The following is a 21,215-nucleotide window of genomic DNA, read 5'->3' on the forward strand; positions in this document are numbered from 1 at the left end:
GAAGAATTGCTGTGTTGGGATCTGAGTCACTCTCAATGTGCGTTTAACAGCAAAAAACAGCCAGAGCAGCAGTCTGGTGCCGAGCTGGTGGGGGTCGGAGAGAGAGGGAGAAGGACGCAGTGTGGGCGGGTTAAGAAACGCCGAGAGGGAGGGGACGCCAGCGTAATATTCCCACCGTTATTTCTCCTCCGTAGAGCCGAAAAACAAGGGCATCCATCGTCTCTTCGCCTTCCTCACACCTCATCGCCTAGTCTAACGTCAAGCATAAATATATACCCTGTCATTTCTCCCGCTGCTGTGTAGAGACTCCGTGCGTCCTTTCCTCTACCTGGAGGGTTGTTTTCAGCCTGCGGGGGGATTGCCGAGCCGAGCGGCAGGGGCGTGAGAGGCGGATGCTGCGAGCGTAGAGGCTGGGTACCAACCAGGAGCATCACCGCAACTCACCACGGTAATGTCAAATCTTCCTTTACCTAACCTTCATTGCTACATTTCCTCTTCTGGCTCTAGTTTGAGCTCTCAACATGGCCATAAGGCAGTCATGAAGCCCAGGCTTCTAACGTGTGTCAACACCAGCCTGTAATGTAAATCGGCTGATTATTGTCGCATAGCATGTTTCTGTGGTCTTGGGTGTAAATGTAGCCCGGACAACCTGTGAACAGAGGGAGTCCTCTGTTATATGTCTCCTCTTTAAGACATCTACAGTCTGTATGGTGTCATGTGGTCTATAGACTGCAGCATTGGAAAAACGAAGAGGCTTATCTTAATGAGAACATGAAAAATCCCAAGGACTCGTTTTTCAGTTGTGGCCACAAGACAGCAGCTGCATTTTTTTTTAACCTAACAAACCATAATTAAAACGTGGGAAAACACCCACACAGCCTCATTCAAAACCTATTATAGTGACACACACATACATATCCTACAGCAGGCTACACACTTCCAACCAGGTATGTGCTTTATAGGCTATTATTGGCTCTGCAAGTCTGATTTTTAGGAAGAAGCAGAAGGAGGATGGCTGGATGGACAAGGATTGATTATTGGTGACTCAATATGCAGCATTATAATGACTTAATCACTTAGGGTCTTTCTTGGGCCTCAAAGGTTATACAGTAGCCTACCTGATACTGGAGTTGTGTTTTATTACACAAACACAGCATATGATAGGCCTGATCTGCCTCTCTCCCTCTCTCTGTCTTGTTACTGTACCTGTCTCTTTCTGTGCTGATCAGGTGTTGATGCATGTCCTGTATTCCTCACCCCACCCTGTTGCCCCCTCCACCTTTCCTTTCCTCCCTCAGATGGACAGAATGAATTTTCTCTCCTTCTTCCTCCTTTGCTTGACTTCGGTTGCCAATAGCAACAAAGGTCAGTTTCTGATAATTTTGAATGTTAATTGTGAAGTGTTGAGATGATGGTTGACATCACCATGGGAGCATGCAGGACCTTGGCTGTTATGCCCTGAAATGCTCTCTCCCTCACAAGTGTATTAATTAGATTTCAGTTTCCTCATCACATAACCAGAAAAACATACATGTATAGAGTTTGTGTTTCGTGACCCAGTGTGCATGTGCCTGTTGAAGATGATACATCTGTTTCCTCCTCTGTAGAAGATTTATCATCCTGGATAAACATGACTCTGATTCAACATCATTGTTCCAATCATTATAATGCTGGAGGAGGGCGAATGAAACAGACAGCGTGGAGGGAGAATGTCAGAGAAGGAGGTGGTAGAGGAGAGTGATGCAAGGAAGACGAGGAGATTGAAGGAGAGATGGAGTGTCAGAGAAAGACAAAGAGAGAGAGAGAGAGAGAGAGAGTGTGGGGAGAAAGAGAGACAAGGGGAAATGTTAGGAGAGACAGAGGAGAAGGAGCTGTGACAGGAGAGGATGTGGCGGAGAAGACGCAGGCTGATAAGGAGGGAGGAGGATGAAGAGGAGGTGGTGGTACGTGAGATCAGGTGACTTGAGGGAAAAGGAAAAGCGCACAATACCAGAATGTGTGTGTGTGTGTGTGTGTGTGTGTGTGTGTGTGTGTGTGTGTGTGTGTGTGTGTGTGTGTGTGTGTGTGTGTGTGTGTGTGAGTGAGAGGGAGGAGGGAGACAGATGAGGAGGGGTTGTTGAGTGTCATGGGGCGATAGAGTGACAGAGAGAGGAAGAGTGCCAGGACAGACAGGGAGAGATGGAATGGGATGCCTCTCAATCTGTAATCCAGGATGTAATCCACAGGCCTGATGCTCAGATTAATGCTATAGCGCGGGGGGGGGGGGGGGATCAACTGAGGCAGTGGACTAGGGAAATAGAAGAGGAGGAGGAGTAGGAGGAGGAGAAGGAGGAGGTGTCAGACTAGAAGAGAGGAGAAATGTCTTTGATTGGGACTGAACCTCAATCATTTTTTGGTAATGCAAATGTAGTCCTATTTGCTTATTCAGTGATCAGATATTTTTTTATGAAAATCATGATTTTTGCCAACTTTACTTTTGTTTGAACACAACAATCAAGAATTGCTTGTTTGTGTTTTTGTGGAATCAAAACTGTGGTGGACGAGGGACTGAGAGCTTAAAAGTACAAGTGTCTAGGGCTGCAACTGACAATTATTTTCATTATTGATTAAACTGTCAATTATTTTCTCTCTCATTTAAACACGACAAGTCGAGGCAAGGCATCTTTATTTATATAGCGCATTTTAACAACAAGGCAATTCAAAGGGCTTTACATAAAACATTAAAGATCAATTTAAGACAATTAAAAACACGAATTAAAGAGGGTAATACCAAGTCACAAAAAAATTGTGAAATATACTTGTCACAGTTTTCTAGAGTCTAGTTAATGTCTTCAAATTGCCAGCTTTGTACGACCAACAGCACAAAAACCCAGAGACGTTCTTATTATTATCACATGAGACGAAGAAGAGCAGCAAAGCCTCTCAACTGAAAACTAGCAACATGGGAATGCTGGTTATTTTTGCTCGAAACAATTAACCAATTATCTGTTGACCGACTGGAATAATCATCTAATCATTTCAGCTCTAAAAGTTGCAATAACTCAATGTAAAAATACCCAATTAAAAGTAAAGGTATGGCAACATTTGCTTAACGAGCAACTTAACATCTCATTGTAGCTCAAACAAATTCTCCATAGACAGCAGAATGGCCTCTTTCAGAGTGGTAAGTTACATTGTTGATTATTATTACTGATGTGTTACTTTGTAAACAACATTTCAATATTGTAGCTAGTTGAGGTAAATTGATCTAGTAGCTAATTTATATCTGTCCAAAAAATGTCATGGAATAGAAATAACAATATTTTCCTCTGAAATGTAGTGGAATAGAGGTATATAATAACGTAAAAGTGATGTACCTCCAAATTTGTACTTAAATGCAGTACTTGAGTAACTGTACTTAGATATTTTTCAACACTGAGGAAAACACATTTATACTCTCCAGTGAGGTCGTATTTGCTTTGTATTTAAAATGATTTAAGTGATTCCCAGCCGTGTCTTTAAAGAGAGAAGGTCGTTCAGATTCTGAACCAGCAGCGTTTTCCTCTGTTCACTCTCATCTCACAGACGAGATGGCACAATTGGTTCCTGACCGATTTTATGCAAAATTCACTGTGAAGACAACAAAGCAATTGCTAAACACAAGTCTTGTGCTTTTGTCTGATTTCAAACTCTGTAGCTTAGGTTTCCAAGAGATTGAGGACAACAGCACTCAGGCTTTTGTTTTTGCTCTTTGCCGGGGTGTAAAATCGTCATCCTTCTGGTTCATTAACTTGCCCTTTGATCACTCAGCGCAGAACATTCAGCACAAGGATGAATAATTAATTCCCAATTAAAGGTTAAACTCACAGTAATCCTCGGGCATTTGATTTGGACCCGGCTGTTTTTATTCCGCGTATTATTGTGCAGCTCCTGTGACAGGCCTGTTTGGCTGATTGATATGAGCAATATACCTCTCTGTGTGTGATAAGGTGAAATCTTAATGGCTTTTATTATACCGCCAACCAGGAAGGTGTGAAGAGTGGTGCTTGATGTGAAGAGAAGGTCTGTATAGAGAAAAGAAGAAAGGGAGAAATCTGTAAGAGTGAATGTGATAAAACTATGTCCTTGTGGTCACACATACATTGTGTATTTTTCCACTCATGCTCACCATGTCCTCGCCCATAATTGAGTGTTAAAAATAGACACGTTGGTTGTTTCTAATTGTTCCATTTAACCCAAAGCCTCTTCGGTCTCTTCTCTGTGCTGTTCAGCCAATAAGCACAAGCCATGGATCGAGACAGAGTACCAGGGGATTGTCATGGAGAACGACAACACCGTGCTGCTCAATCCCCCTCTCTTTGCCCTGGACAAAGATGCTCCACTGCACTACGCTGGTAACACCAACCACACAAAACAGCATGGGAGAACATGGGATGAAAGAGCTGGCAAAGAAAAATGTCCCAAAATATTGCAACTTTTACTTCAATTTGCTTGAACATTTACAGATCTGGCTGCTGTGAAAAATAGGTCAAGTGCTCACACAGCCAATTTCAATACCACATCACCAGGCCAAATTACAAATGATCTCACCAGGCCTTGCTTGGGCTTTATTAGTAAACACAAGACTTGGTTTTACAGAGAGAAGTTTCAGACTGCTGCTGCCATTTCCAGACAAATTTCCCAATAGACCAGTCTAAATATTAAAAGCAATGTATTCCGTTACGGAGTCCACTATTTTTAGACCATCATAGTGTAATTCAACCCTTCATTGCAGGAGCAGCAGTCAGCAGTGCTCTTGCCTTTACAGCCTGATGAAATAAGGTTATCGTGTTTGCACTCCTGGAAATAACCGTGTTCAGTCAAATTATTAACAGCTCGACTGGAATTACTCCGGTGCGCCCTAGAATTTATTGGGCTTGTGTCAAGAAGGAAGAGAAAATTAGCCGTTTGAGCAAGAAACCTTCCCTACCTTCAACTTTTGTCAGCCAGTGAAGATCATCCGCTATATTAAGGATTTTATTTTGAGTCTCAGCAGCAATCTATTTTATTCTATTCTACTAATGATTGTATAAGATAAAGGGCCGCTAAAAGGAATCCTTCAGGTACTTATTATACTGTGAAAAGATCCAGATGGTGTGACTTTAAAACTACTGAATATAAGGATAAATTCTCATGCTTAGTTCAATAAAGATACATATTTTATCAATGCCTGTTAGCTCTCTCATAGTAGCTCACTTCTGATTGGTCCTTATGGCCACTTAGTTTGTGAACATTTTTACTGGACTGTGGGCTGATTGATTGATTAAATTTCTCTTTATATGGCACTTGTTGCTGTAGCTTTTTAAATAATAATAATGATAGTAATAATAATAATAACCTTTATTTGTATAGCACTTTTCATATCAGAATTACAAACTGCTTCACAGAACCTGAAGTGCTTTAAAGGAATGAGTAAAACCTAAAAATCCAAATTCTAAAATCAAATGAAAGCCGATACAAAGAGGGTAAATTAAGAGTTAAATAATCTCTTTTATTTGTTGTCCTTAAGACTTAAAGTTGCAACATTCTCTATCAAATGGGAGCAGTCTTTGCCACACAAATGACCTTTTTTAAACAATAGAATGTTAATGAACATTACATTATTATACAGATTATTTCAGGCAATTCGCTAAATGAAAAAAATACAATATGCGTACATTTGGATTCGTAGTGTCTACAATGTGATACATTTGTTTTATTACACTGTGCCAATACAATGAGTTATTTTCCTTCCTCCCTCTCCCAGGTGAAATCTGTGGCTTCCGGGTTCATAATGGCCCCTCGGGTTCAGGCTCGGTCCAGTTTGAAGCGGTGGTTCTGGACCGGTCCACTGGAGAGGGCCTGGTCAGGTCTAAGGAGCCGCTGGACTGTGAGAGCCAGCGAGAGCACAGCTTCACCATCCAGGCCTACGACTGCGGGGAGGGACCTGATGGAGTCAACAGCAAGAAATCCCATAAGTAAGTTCATTATCTCCTCCCACTTTAAACAGAAGATATATGATTTTTTTGCCAATAAATACAGTCACGATCCGAGTTTCCTGTGACTGTGCACTGTGAACACTTACCAGTCATTTTTGCTTCCTGTTGTTACAACATTTCATCTCTCTCCCTGCTTGTGTTTTGCTTCTCACTCCTTTCTCCCTCAGGGCCACCGTGCATGTTCGAGTAAACGACGTCAATGAGTTCTCCCCTGTGTTTGTTGAGCGTCGCTACGAGGCGTCGGTCCCAGAAGGGCGTCTGTTTGACCGCATTGTGCGTGTGGAGGCTCTGGATGCCGACTGCTCCCCGCAGTACAGCCAGATCTGCTTCTATGACATCATCACTCCTAATGTGCCCTTCGCTATCGACAACGATGGTGAGATATGCTTTGTCTTGTAGCAGTAAATCAACGTGTGTCAGACTCACAGACCTATTAATGTTTTTCTGTCTGTGCTTCAGAAATACATTATCCCCACCAGTCAATATGTTATTATCCTCATATGCTGTCTGCGCTATCTGCTTCGTGTGGCCTCGGTTGCAAAAAGAATCACTTTATTCAATATTCAGCATTCAACTCCTAAACACCTCCGGTTGCCTTTGTACATGGAAAACACCCAACCAGTCGCAGCTGGGATATTGATGTCTGCATAGCAACAGTGAAACCCACTGCAGGTATATTTTCTCGCACAGGTAGAAACCAAAGACTGTATAATATTAATAATATACAGTCTATCATAGAAACCAATAGAAAAATACTTTGTGCGGGCGGACTATTGTTCTGTCTCTGTATAAACATGGCAGCAGCTGTTCAGTTGAATATAGTATCATTTTTGAGTTCCTGGCTGCTCGTAGATTACCTAAGTTCTGTGTTGTAATTGCATCCGTTGACTGGTTGGAGGCAGATCAATTGTAATGTGACACAGCAGCTGAGGAGGACCTTGTTTTAGTATGACTCTGCAGAATCGTCCTGGACTTTGAGAGCTTTTGCAGAGGCACAGCTTCTTTCTTTTTTGGATCAGACTGGTACAGAGACCTTTTGTTCCAACCTTGTTCAGATGCTGTGGGCTTTTCATTGTCTATTTAGTTTTTTTTTCCTCACTTTGTCTTTTCTGTTCCTTCCACTATCTCTTTCATCCCACTGTTTCTCCTCTCGCCATGTCACACCATCTTCTGTCTTACCTATTGTCTGTCAGCTGGCGTGCTGAGTGCTGGCAGCCTATCGCAGTCATTCGCTGTTTTCTTTATCTGTATAAAACGGAAATTCTTCACTTCTTATTCTGTGCATTTTATCTTCCCTTTTCTCTTCCTATTCTTGGAAATAGTGCACTAAGCAGGATAGTGGCTCTGTTATTGTCTACACGTGCAGTGATAGAAGCTTTGTCAATGAGCGTTCATTTGTGCTGGACTTTCACGTATTCAAACTTGTTGTTGATGACTAACCCTGCTATTTATGTTTCCTTTTTTCATTCTGTTTGATCATTTCATTTCCTGTGTTTCTTTGTTTCCCTTTTCGTCTCCTAGGTAACATTAAGAACACAGAGCCGTTGGATTCCAAGCGTCAGCGGGTTCACACCTTCTGGGTGACTGCCTTTGACTGTGGAAAGAACCGTGCTCAGGCTGATGCCCAGGTTGTCGTCACGGTCAAGCCGTCCTGCAAACCTGGCTGGATTGGTAATCAATGTCACAGATCTCTCTCCTTCTGTCCTGATTATCACGCTTGGATAATTCTCACGAGGTGTCAGAGAAGTGTTTTAGTTGTTTAATCTGCGACTATTACTTTCAGTTGTAATGTGCGTGGGCTGCCGCTTTGATGATTCACCCTTACATGTGTTTATCAAGAGCTGAGTTTTAAAGAGGTAGTCCTGAACCTAAGTAATATTAAGGGGAAGCAAATAATTAAACTTTCTCTGGATTGCCCGACATGAGCACAGTTTATTGAGAGTGCAGTAGAATTTAAATACAACAGGTCTACTAACTGTGGGCTTTTGGAGCCTTAATGCATATTATATTTTATCCAATCCATCCCTAAACCTTTTGAATCCAAATGTTGAGATTGAAGTTGGGATTTTACATTTCCACATGTGATATTTTCAGGATGGACCAAGCGTGTAGAGTACACACCTGGGTCAGGTAGCATCCCTCTGTTCCCCAGCCTGCATTTGGAGACCTGTGAGGAGACTGTGTGGAACATCCAGGCCACCGTAGAGCTCCAGACCGGCCACATCGGGAAGGGCTGCGACCGAGACAGCTACTCTGACAGATCCGTGCGACGGCTGTGTGGTGAGTTCTGGTTTACGCCTCAAAATGTATCAATATTTAGAGAGCCTTTTTTCTAAATATCCTCTCTCTCTTTTTCCTCATCAGGTGCTGTCAGGGGTGAGGTAGACCTTCTCCCACCTCCATCTCCTGCTGCCAACTGGACCTCAGCTCTGCCCACTCTCCCCTCCTCTGATTCATCTCTTGTCTTCTCCTTTAATGGATCCAACCACGTCGCCGTGGTGCCGGATTCGGTTGTCTCGACCTTATCGGGTGACCACTTCACCCTGCAGCTGTGGATGCGAAGGGGTGGCGCCAACATCCAGCCTGCGACCACTCAAACCAGAGGAAGTCGCAAGGATGAAGAGACTATTGTGTGCAGCACTGTCAAGAATGGTATGTTATATTGTGGAGTTGTGGTTTTAGTAAGATTCCAGAGAAGTGTAAGGAGAAGTGAGCTAAAGTGGGACATTTTGGTAAGAAAACCTCAAACCCCAGAATGGTAAATACTGAGAGAAAAAAAAAATTATAGCTGTTTATAGCTACTATCAAGGTGCTCTTGAGAGAGACACTTAACCCCCAGCTACTCCACTTGAGCAGCCAAGTGGACAGCAGCAGAAGAACAGTAAAACACTGTAATTGTGCCAGGCAGAATATTTTGTGTTTTGTGTGAATATTTTTTAACTTTATGACTTTGTAGGGGCAACACTAAAAAGCAGCATGTTTAGCAAACCTTCTCTCAGGTAAAAACAGCAATAAAATTAGTAAGAAAGATAAAACAGAGATTTAAATCTATAATAAACTCATTGCACGTTTCTCTGAAGAAATTCTTGGGGATATTAAGACAGTTTGACAAGACCATACTGACCCACCAATTATTTTCTGCTCTACTGCTCTCCTGGTCTACAGATGATTCCTTCTCCCACTATTCCCTCTCTGTCCACGGCTGCCGTCTCTCTCTCTTCTACTGGCCCGACGTCTCAGCCGCACGGCCCGTCAAGTTCTTGTGGAAACTGGAGCAGGTACTGGGGGAACTGCAACACTCACAGTAGCTTTGATGTTCTTCTGTACCTTTGAAACTAAATGGAGGAAATGCAATTGTCAGTTTGTCTGTACAATGCCAAACATCTGGCCCAGAAACCGCAGTTATACAAAACATTCACCTTTCCGTAATAAATATGAAAAGAACTGCGACAAGCTACAAGTTTAAGGACACTAGCAAACTAATTTTCTAAATCAGTCAGACAGCACATTAGGAGGTAAAGGGGTTTGTTTTCACTACAGCCACTGGTCCCAGACAGATTGGAGCAGCATGGATTAAAGGATGCTGAGCTGATACAGAGAAGATTTGTCAAATCCCTCTGTCTGAAACCACAATATCTTATTACCCCGGTCTTTCTTTACTGCCCCTCTGTCTGTATAATTCCCTTGTCTTTCTTCTTTCTATTCCTTCTGATGTCACTCTATCCGAAGAGAAAGCTAAAACAAATGTGTACAGGAATTTATGTGGATGAAATATTCACAAGTAATTTTTACGACACTACGTTTATAAGGGTGCTATGGTTACGTGTTACTTTTCAGATTTTACATGAGAAACAGAATCGGTTTATAAATACAATACATTTTCAAAGGTTAAACCAGTGGCTACAAGCCCTTTTGGAAGGGGCCCCTTACAATAAAAGTATCACTTAGTTAGGCCCCTTTGTCTTGTGCAGATGAACTGTTTACTGTGTAAAACAATCCAATAATCCACAAAAAAAGGAAACATTATTGTAAAGTCCTTAAAAGGAAAAGGAAATTTATGTAACAGAACTTTGTTTTATTTTTATTTCCCACCCCATCACCCTTCAGATTTATCTTATGACCCTTTGGAGGGGAGCTAACCCTTTGTTTGGAAAACAACCGGAATAAACTACCTAACTGTATATAAAATACTTAAAATTAACTCCTCAGCCAGCTACATCAATAACATTACCAATACTCTAATATATAAGGATATATCAGTCCCACTGCCATTTTTCGGCAGAACAAGTACTTTTACTTTTGTTACTTACATTTTAATGCAAATACCTCTTTAAAATGCAGGACTTTTATTTGTAACAAAATATTTTACATTTACATTGTTGTATTAGTACTTTTACTTAAGTAAATTACCTGAATACATATTCAATATTCAAAGCAGTAAATGTCTTTCACCCTTCAATACATTTATTTCTTTGTTCAAGCTCACGTTAACTCTATTATCTCTGTCCAACAGGTGTGTGACAGTGAGTGGCATCATCTTTCACTCAGCGTCCAGTTCCCCTCGGTGACACTGTATGTTGATGGTGTGACCTTCGACCCCGCCCTCATTCATGACAACGGAGCCATCCCCAACCCTGCCCCCCGCCAGAGGATGTTTATCGGCGCCTGCTGGGGTAACACACTGAAATTTATGCTGAGCGAATCCACAACAGACATATATTTTCTTCCAGCTTAATGATGGATTCTGACAGAAATGTATTCAAGTTGAGAGCGAGCAATCCTGTGTTTTTCCTTTTGCATAAATGCTTTGAGCAGCAATTGTGCAGTTTGCCTTCCTCTTCTGCCTTCCTCCATCAATGAAATGTCATCCAAACCCCACATCACCAAAAATAGCAGGTTGCCATTTCTGGCATGAGCACTGTTAACTTACACACCCTCGTAAGGCTTCTTCAGACAATCTGCCGAGCCATTTTGCCTCGTGCCATTCACTCCCTCATTTCACTTATTTATAATTTGGTTGATGCATTTTGTCTTTTAGGGCTAATAATATAACTGACTGATTAATTATTCAGGGAAGAAGTAAAGTACACACACACACACCTGCGAACGCATGCATGCACACACACACACACACTCACACACACACACTCATCCACAGTGGAAGTCGCTCTTCTGCCTGCGTGGCAGCAGCTGCTGCTGGATAATGAGGAGATAGTGCATTTCCATTATCCAATTTTCTTGCTTGCATTTTCTTCCTCGTGTTATTTATTTTTTATTCTGGCCCCTTCAGTCTTCCTCACACTTTCTTTTCATAACTGACTACATTCAAGTCTCTCTCTCAGAGTGCCTTACTGTTTTCTATTCCCCTTTGTGCCCCTCACCGGTTTCCCCCACAGAGCCTGAAGAGAAGCAGAAAGAAATACTAAACAACACCATCCCAGAGGGTAAAGACTCAGGTGACCACCCTGTTTTCACTTTGTTGTCAACATGAGGCTGGAAATTCTGTCATTTTGCTGTGTCATTGTTGGTGTATTATTTATGTGCATATTAGAGTAAAAATGTGGTGTTATAAGATGTATTCATACTGGACTTTCTCTGGTCTTTAGTGAAGTACGTGGGTGGTTACCACGGCCTGTTGTCCGGGGTGACGGTGCGTCCCGGCAGCGTGGAACCTCACAGTGTTGTGGAGTGTCTGTACGCCTGCAGGGAGGGCTTGGACTTCGGAGACCTGGAGACTCTGGGCTCTGGCATGAAGGTAACGCCTCAGAGAACCGTAGACCGCCACGTTATAATTAGAGAGAGAGGACGCTCAGAGAGTCCCTTACATCTTTCATCCCCATTAGTACAATTTAAACTCTTCTCCAGTACACCATGCTTTATTCACCAATTCAGCCATCTTGCATTCATCCGGGCTGTTATTGTCCAGTCATATGACTTATTGACCACCATAGATGGTAAGTATAGAAAATAGCATTACTGTCATCTTTCTAGAATATTATTTAGAAAATACAGTAATTGGTCTTTGGGGATGAATACATTTACAAAAGAAATATAAATATTTTCAGTCAATTTTAAGACTACAAAATTTGAATTGATATCCTTTTGTAAAAGCAAGACATTGTTAAAAGCAGAATATCAGAGCAATTTGCATTCTGTTATTCAACCAGTCTGTATTTTTTTAAATATTTGTTGGGCATTTTAGGCCTTTATTGACAGGACAGCTGAAGACATGAAAAGGGAGAGAGAGGGAGAATGACATGCAGAAAAGGGCCGCAGGCCAGAGTTGAACGCAGGCCTGTTACATTGAGGAGTAAACCTCTACATATGGGCGCCTGCTCAACCAATTGAGCTATCCAGGCACCCAGGCAGCAAGCTTTAAGGTGCATTACCACCACCTAGTCTGAGGTTGCTGATCTGCTAGGACGCTTTAAAAAAAAAAACACTGAGAGAGAAAAAGAAAACCATGTGAAAATTCTGATGATCCCCTTGCATCACCTCATTATGTCTATGGTTTCTACAGCTACAAGGAAAACATCTTTTAATCACTGTTTGGTTTATTAAGACCAAGAAAAGCATAAGATTTGCTAAGTTTAGCCTCCCCTGATGACCAAGCGTAGGCCTATGTGCTGGGGGCGGGCCAAATTTAACCCCTATGGATAATTAATTTCAAAGTCAGCCTTTGGTTGAGTATTTTTGTGCATATGAGGTGTTTATGATCTTTTAATGCAGTAGACCGCGGCTTTTCTCCGGTGCTTAGCACCACCCAAGATGATTGTGATTGGTTTAAGGAAATGCTTATAAACCGGAGCTTGTTTTCCCCCCAACCCCGAATGCTATGTGGAGTACTGGTGCGGGTTGGAGGAGGGTCTGGCAAAGTGAGAATATGTTTGACATAATGTAGACATTTTTTGTTTAGTGTGTGTAAAATAGGTCAAAAGGTAATATGGCTGCTAATATTATTATTTATTTTCTCTGATATCTCTTTAAAGATACCTGAATTGATTTAGATTCAAGAAGATTAACCTTTCTAAAGCTCACCTTTGTAAAATGTCCAATTTCTTCGGTAGTGTGACGTTTTCCTATGTTAAAGCAACACCAAAGCACTTTTCCTCTTTAGTCCCCCTATAGGTTGGAAGCGTAATTGTCCATTACCGCTGTCTCATTCGAACTACAGATCCGCTACCCAATCTGGCAAAGTTGCATAGTACGGTTATAGCCGGTAGAGAGCTGCAGAGCAAAGGCAAAAGTGCCGTTCACCCTGTTACGAGCTGATGAACAACTGAAACGATTTTGGAAACATTATTTTAAGGTACAAAAGAATCTTTGATGTTGCTTTAACTATTGGGAACTTAGATTTTTAAGTGTCTCTGTTGGCTATGCAGGTTCATGTGAACCCCAGCCAGTCAGTGTTGGTGCTGGAGGGAGATGACATCGAGAGCTTTAACCGTGCAGTGCAGCAGGTCACCTATAGAAACTCTCTGCGCTTCGCCACCCCTGGAGTACGACCCCTCAAACTTACCACCTCGCTCAGGTACAAAAACACCCACACCCACACACACGCATGCACGCACCCACTCACGCATGCATGCACGCACACACAGCTCTTTTTTAAAAATTATTTTAGATGGATGAAGCGGAAATACTGATTTCATCACTGTAACAGCAGTAGACTGAAAGCAAAAGCAGGCCCAATATTAAACAGTAGAAGAAGAGGCAAGCTGAAGTAAAGAGACACCACAAATATAACCCCACCACACTAAAAATCTCCGAACATCACGAAAGATAAAGATAAGATGTGAAATGAAATGATTTCTTCCCTGGCAGTCAACTGAAGTGTGACTCTCCGAACCCTGCTTTACTCCTTTAACATTGAACTCATCAAACATGAACCTTGCCTCAGCTGTGATAAGGACTTGTGTGGTAGGAAAGAGATGATTATAGAGAGATTACGTCAAAGCAAAAGATAACAAGGAATATCTTATCTCTTTGTTCATTCAGCCACCAAGTAACTTTTTCTTTTGACGGAGTATGCTGGAGATAAATCAGTACTGCCCGGTTTTGACTGTGTTTGTTGAGGAATTCACATTAAAAATGGTTTCCCTGAATTCCTCAGCCTTGTGAATTCCTGTCATCATTAAGTTACTTGCTTATTTTACTATTTTGTTTTCTGTATTCTTGAACACTTATTGAGAATCAATTAGCATCTTTCTAACTTGAAAGTGGTTAATATTTCAAGATTTACAATAAAGTCAAATCACAATCACAATCACAAGAAATTGTCTCCCTAATGTTCCACTGTGTTGCCACACAAACTGACAGCACAAGACTGAATGCCTGGTTCAGTGCGCATCACACTGAATCACCTGGCCATGAAAATAAAAAGCACACACTCTCTGTTTTTGGGTCAGTGCTCAACCGTGTTTAACAACTGAAAACTGGCTCTCTGGTTTAGCATTCACTTTTAGATGATGAAATATTAATCACCTAGAGAAGTACAGTCCAATGCACATACTATGTGGTGTATTGTGTATTTATATAAAAAAAACACTAACTGCCTGCTGACAAATCAGATCTCATCAAACTATCAGGCTGTGCAGATATTCTTATTACTGTCTTTTTGTCCCATGATTCCAAGGTTACCAAGCCACAAATTGATGCTGGAGGCTTTGTTTTTAAGATTCCAACGATTCAAGGTCATTGGCAGAATTTCTTTTCCACTTGGTTTCTGCTGAAGTGTACCAGAGGTTTTTTTCCCCCTTCAGCTTGTTTTATTGCGTGTGTGAAGATTAGACTGATTTGAGGCCAGGAGTTACCCAGATGGCTGAACAGCAGGCTCTTCTGGAGAGGCCGATAGAAGCAGCTGCTCACTCTGATAGTGAAATTGTAACACACACACACGCGCACACACACACTCCGCTTAATCCCCTTTCAAATGCAATGGTGAATTATAGGGCAGATGAATAAATATATGTAAGCAGCCTGTCATCAATCTGATTTGCTCCCCCTTTCTGGCAAGAAAATTAAATTTGTAACAGCGGAGCTACTGTGGTTTGACATTTGCTATTTTTAGACCAAAGTTACAACAGTCATGGTGGAATTAGGTAACTGGATTGAGAAAACATTGCACTGGATTTAGACCTTTTTTCTCCAGAGTCGCCAACTTGCCTAACATATGTTGCTAATTTGAAAGCAACACAAAGAGTCTCCAGCCGTGCTAGCGGTGCTTTAAGTTTAATGCTAAAATAAGCATGCTCAAAGTGACAACAATTGATGGATAGCAGGTATAATGTTTACCTGCCTACCTACCTTATTCATTTTAGCATAACTTGTGAGCATGCTAACAATTACAAATAAGCACTAAACACAACGTATAGCTGAGGCTATTGGAAATGTCAGTAGTTGTGTGAGTGTTTAGTCAATTGCAAAAAAATTACAATTTTAACCTAATGATGGTGCTATATGGAAAGTTAAAGGATAACTGTGGCAAGTATTTAGAGGCTAAGAAACTGTGCAAAGTCTGATACATATCCTTAAGTAATGTCTTGGTTGGGGATGAAAAAATATGGGGCTGTTGAGTGATCTCACACAACACAATTGAATTTTAGACTGCAGGGTGGTTGAGTTGCATTGTAGGTAATGTAGTTCCCAGGTTTTGACAAAAAACGAGGAATGCACAGAATAAAAATAACAATATCTACGATTCTGCTGCATTGATTTTTGTCAATAGTAAGTCTGATGATGTTATAGGAGTGCAATGCTAAATTGTTGCAGTAGTTCTTTTAAGGGATCACCAAAGCTCTTACAATACACCCTTCAGGGGGCTTTCATGCACTGAAAAACAAATAGGTGGTGTCAGAGAAAAATTCAGGGTCTCACGAAAATCAGTAGGATTTATCATCTGGGCACCATGAATTTTTGTACAACATTTCATGGCAATCCATCCTATAGTTGCAGAGATATTTCAGTTGGGATCAAAGTGGTGCATTGATCCACCAACAAATTGATATTTCCATCCCTAGAGCCATGTCAACAGCGTGGCAAAAAAAAAAAATCTCTTTTTGTCTACTTTCATTCTCTGACAACATGCGTTTCCTTTCTCCCTGCCAGATGTTTCAACGAGGAGAGCTGCCTGTCCCTCAAGCAGCTGGAAGGATACCTGGTGGTTCTCCAGCCTGACGCCCCTCAGATCTCTCTGTCTGGGGTCGGCCCTCATCTGGCTCGTCCTGCCCCTGAGTTTGAGGGTCCCCGTGGTGTCCCCCTTTTCCCCGAGCTCAGGATCGTCTGTTCCTTGTCTCATGCAGTCAACACGGCTGCACAGGGGATGGAGGGTGGAGGTGAGGTTTAGCACACAGCCTGGATTTACCACTTATAGGTCCTATATATATATATATATACCACTGTATATAGAAAGGAGTTGAAGAACATATCTCTGGTTTGCATGTTTTTTTTCCTTAAATTGGGGTATTGATCCTCTCTTAGCTCTGATGTCTGACGCTGTGGCTCACACTTTGGATGGCTGTGAGGTCCAACCACTGGGGGAGGAGCTAAACCCAGAGAGGGAGGAGCTTCTGGTGGACATGGATGTTGTGCGAGAGAGGGGGCTGGAAATCATCAATACTACTGCTTACATTGCCATTACAGGTACGGTGCATAAACACATGCAGCACATTTTATGACTGGAAACTGTCTTTTGTCTTCAACTAGAACAAAAAGCATCATTGACATTGAAAATATCTCTTTCTTGCATGCCAGGATTACAAATAAACAACATATAATCCACACCACAAAATATGTCAGGAAATAAGAATGAAATAGTCTTTGTCTTTTTTTTGTTATTGTTTTTTGTGTCTTTTATACGTAAATCAGCTAAAGGATTTCTCTACAACATTAAATATTCATCACTCAAAGAGCAATAATAAAAGTTTAACTGTGGTTTTCATAAGAACAGACAGAAGCAAACATCATCACATTATGATTAAAATACCTAAATCCTCTTTGGTGCACAAAAATATGTCACCTCTTTTGCAATGAGTCCTGCCAAGCTAAAAACAGTAAGAAACAAAACACAAATTACAAATAATCTTTCATATGAAATAAACAGAACTGTCTGAATTAAATGTTAAAAATGTTTATATAATACCCCAGATCTCATTGTAATTCTGATTTAGAAAATAGGTTTTCAGGCTTTTTAAACTTCTCCACTCAGTTCTTTGAAATTCTATATAATAGATTCCCAATGACCTAAATAATAAAAGTAATCCATCTGATACAGTCACCCCCAGCTGTCAATAAGAAGCTGCAGACTGGTTTTCTCTCCTCTTCCTCTCTGCAGTTATCGTCTCAGTATTGACTCCCTGTCTTCTTTTTTGTTCTGTGCGCCCTCCAGGTGCCGAATCCATCTCTGTGTACGAGGACGTCCTTCGCTCTGTCCGCTACCGACTGGCCAAAGGCTCAGCCCGTTTCGAGAGGCGGTTCCGCCTGTCCTGCTCTGAGATGAATGGCAGATACACCAGCAATGAGTTGACTCTGGAGGTGAGAAGAAACATCATTCACAAACAGTAACACCTCTGGCACCGACATGAAGATAAATGTCCTTTAGATATGAGCATCAAAGTTCAGTTCACACCTTTGGGAAAGGTTTTTGTATACAAGCTAGAAAATGGTCCTTAGATTATTTAGTTACATATTCATTATTTTCTGTTTCTCTCCTTCTTTCTTCAGGTAAACTTCCTCCATTCACTGGACAGTCTGTACCACCCATCCCACCTGCTGGCCTCCCAACAGCAGTTTCTCCATCCATCCCACCACGCTGGAGAGCTGAGTGGACACACTCTGCCCAATCCTCACCGCAACTCAGGTGACATTTCCCATTCTTCAGCTTTTCCTGTCCTGTCCTGTCCCTTTCTAGAACAGATGTCATGAAGTGCTTTATAATAAAAGACAAAAAGAACATAAAATGCAGAATATAAAAGTGATGGAGAACCCTGGTAGCCTAATGGTCGGGGCACATACCACAAGGCTGCAGCGGCCAAAGTTTTATTTCCAGCTGTGGTTCCCCCTTTATCATGTGCATGTGTGCGCGCACGCGGGTGGCATAACACACAGTCCTACCAATGGTGTCCAATATTCCTCTGATCAATAGGTGGTGGTATCACGCCAACATATGCTGCAGTGCGCCAGCAAAGACAAGGAAGAAACTAAAGACTGCAACAAAAACGGCTTTGCATTTATACGTTTCTTATACCACAAGGATACACACAATTTTGAGTGAATTCAAACATACTTTTTGTTTACAAGAAAACTCCACAAGGCCACTTTTATTTCAACAAAGAGGATTTAAAGGTTTAGGAGCCGCACCCTCAAAGGCACAATCATCTTTAGTTTTAAGCCTGAAGCCAGGAACATCCCACAAACCCTAATCAAAAGACCCCAGATATACCCACTGGGTATAAAGGGGTGCAGCAGAACTCTGATGCAGGCAGGTCCCTGACCATGCAGAGCTATAAAATGAATCACAAGACTGGAACCAGCGTAAGTGAGCACGTTGGGACACTGTGTTACGGTCTGATGCATGTAACAACAGCGACACAGCAGTCAGGTTTAATCATGTTGCCCATACAGTCTAACACCCCAGTAAATGTATGATTTTAAATTTGCCTTTAAGGAGATGGTTAGTTTGGCTAACTGTGCTATTTTTCACACTTTCATACCCAGAGTTGGTATGTGGCTTCTTTTAAACTACTAAACTTTCCATAATTAAGTCAGCAATTTTGTAGTACAGTTTGAACGTGCCATGGAGATGAAAAAAGGCATTCATGAGATTACAAACTGAGGATATGAAATGACCAGAAATGTCCTTTAAATGACTTCCCTGCCATGACGATGATACTCAACACCTTACCCATTTATTCATGCTGAAGATGTAAATCCTTAAAAAATTAATCACAAATCTAGTTTTTTTTCTTTATTAAAACTCAAACAGGACTAAATAGTGCATTTGTTGGAGTGTAGGTGTTTACGTGCCTGTGTTATTTTATAACACAATAACCTTCACTTTTTTTTCTAGTGGTGCCAGGAGCAGCCACCGTCATTATAATGGTGTGTGTTGGTTTCCTGGTTGTCATGGTGATTCTTGGTGTTTTCCGAATTCGCTCCATCCATCGCCGTGGTGAGGATTCAAGGGGCGGGGCTAAGGAGGGTAGCAGCCAATGGGACGACTCTGCCCTCACCATAATTGTCAACCCCATGGAGGTAAAAACCAGATAAGTTATTCATGTGATCGTAATAAATGACCATACCTGTTGAGCTCCTGTGCTCATGCACACATTGCTCTTTCCCACAGTCCTATGAGACTCGTATGGGCATCTCTGCTGACACAGAGGGGGAGGGGGAGGGGGAGGAGGACGAGGAGGTAGCAGAGTCACCTGAAGATGCCAGTGACGACCAGCGAATCATCATCAAAAAGGAGGGGAGGGACAGCAATGCCCGCCGCTACTGAGCCACATGTGTCTCTGCACCAGGTCTCATGGAAACTACAAACAGACTCACCAGTCACACACCACAACACTTTTAATATCAACGACTGCTGACACTACTAGTATAAGGAATGTATGCTTACAAACACTACGCACAACACAGTCACTGTAATACTTTAGACACTCAACGCCATATGTGACCTACAGCCAACAACGGGCAGTTGTTCACCACCTAAATGTTCAATGGCACAATGTATACATTTAATGTAATTTAACCGCCTGAGCAAACCCCACAAAAATCGTATATGGTGCACCAGTTCTAAATCACAAGATGGTAATCTGTCTGTATAGTGAAACACCGGTTGAATGATACTGCTTTTATTTAAAAAAAAAAAGAAGAAAAAAAGATTGTATTCTATCTTTTGTTATTTAACACAGAATGAAAATGAATGAAGTCTTTACAAATTGAAAACGGGAACAAACCGCAACATGCAGGCCTTGAATAGATCTGTAGGCAAAGACACGAGCCTTGATCCCAACATGTCTCTGCACTCCCTTATTTAACTTGACTCGAGAAGTCTGTGCACAAGCTCTTTTCTCCCTCTTTGCATCCTCTCTTGACACATTCCTCGGCCACCGTTAACCACAAAGTAAAGACAGTGAGGTCCGACATTACGGTCACTCAACAACTTATTCATAAAAACAAAAAAAACACTACACTTGCAGGTATTTTTCTGTTGGTATTGTAACTACTTGAGTGCTTCAGCTCTAAACTATATTTCATGTGGGGCTAAAGATAAGATGAGAAGATTTGTGGATTATCAACCACACCCGCACAAGTTGGTACTTATGCAATACCCAGATACAAAGTAAAAACCTCTAGGTGTTGAGTCAGGAGTCTTTGCAAAGTTTAGCTTGTGCTGCTAAATGACAAACATCACCATCTACAGTAAACCTGGTGTACCCTGACCTTTAACCCCCTTTCACAGTGACCGCTGGAATGTCTCTAGATGACTCTCACTGCAGTCTGTACACTGCTCTCACATTAACTGCAAGACGTCACACACACACACACACACACACACACACACACACACACACACACACACACACACACACACACACACACACACACACACACACACACACACACACACAAACATAGTAGACTCCATAATGCTATCCCTGCTGTTTCCAGAATGTCAGCTCAGCTTGGGCAGTTTTGATTGTATTGATTGTAATGAAATTCCTGTACATACAATGATGAATATTATGATATTATTGTTATTACTATTATTATTGCAGCCACTCTTTTTCTGCGCATTGCAAGAGGGAGCAGATTATGATTTACTTTTCCCATTTGAGTTATCACTTTTACAGCATCAGAAAACCATATAATAATAATAATAATAATAATAATAATAATAATACTAGTAGTAGTAGTAGTAATAGTGATATGGATGATAATCCCCGGCTTGATGAGTGTCTCTTAATTTGTGTGTAATATTGTTGTAATTTAAGAACTTGTCAATATCTAAATCACAGAAAAACAGGCACATTGTTGTGATACTTAGATACCTCTCACTCGTTTAATTTTTCACACTTCCAGGTAATTTTTTCACAGTTCAAAACTGAACCACATAATTCTTTTCTATTGCACTCTAGCCGATATATTTGGTTCAATGAATGTACAACTGTGTTCTTCTCCTCACCTCCCTCTGCCTCCCTGTCCTTTTCCCTTCCT

The 21,215-nt window shown here is 41.5% G+C and overlaps 1 protein-coding gene across 1 annotated transcript; it reads left to right on the forward strand.

Annotated features, from left to right (window-relative positions):
• Positions 1 to 107: 107 nt before the first annotated feature.
• clstn3 (calsyntenin 3) lies at positions 108 to 19,908 on the forward strand. Its single transcript, XM_032518630.1, has 19 exons — positions 108 to 448; positions 1,299 to 1,365; positions 4,251 to 4,373; positions 5,765 to 5,975; positions 6,164 to 6,372; positions 7,518 to 7,667; positions 8,091 to 8,276; positions 8,361 to 8,648; positions 9,162 to 9,274; positions 10,510 to 10,669; positions 11,393 to 11,452; positions 11,603 to 11,751; positions 13,379 to 13,527; positions 16,104 to 16,330; positions 16,476 to 16,637; positions 17,383 to 17,528; positions 17,718 to 17,853; positions 19,063 to 19,247; positions 19,339 to 19,908. The coding sequence occupies exons 2-19, from the start codon at positions 1,299 to 1,301 to the stop codon at positions 19,492 to 19,494; spliced, it is 2,877 nt and encodes a 958-aa protein (XP_032374521.1). The 5' UTR covers positions 108 to 448; the 3' UTR covers positions 19,495 to 19,908.
• The last annotated feature ends 1,307 nt before the right edge of the window (positions 19,909 to 21,215 follow it).

Source organism: Etheostoma spectabile, chromosome 6, assembly GCF_008692095.1.
Source record: "Etheostoma spectabile isolate EspeVRDwgs_2016 chromosome 6, UIUC_Espe_1.0, whole genome shotgun sequence".
NCBI classification, from domain to species: domain Eukaryota; kingdom Metazoa; phylum Chordata; class Actinopteri; order Perciformes; family Percidae; genus Etheostoma; species Etheostoma spectabile.

What these genes read in the sequence shown, in the direction of transcription:
- clstn3 (XM_032518630.1), top strand. Translation starts at nt 1,299, where the DNA reads ATGGACAGAATGAATTTTCTCTCCTTCTTCCTCCTTTGCTTGACTTCG. An exon ending in ACAGGGGATGGAGGGTGGAG is followed by an intron (nt 16,331 to 16,475) that starts GTGAGGTTTAGC and finishes ATCCTCTCTTAG; the next exon opens with CTCTGATGTCTGACGCTGTG. An exon ending in GCAATGAGTTGACTCTGGAG is followed by an intron (nt 17,529 to 17,717) that starts GTGAGAAGAAAC and finishes TTCTTTCTTCAG; the next exon opens with GTAAACTTCCTCCATTCACT.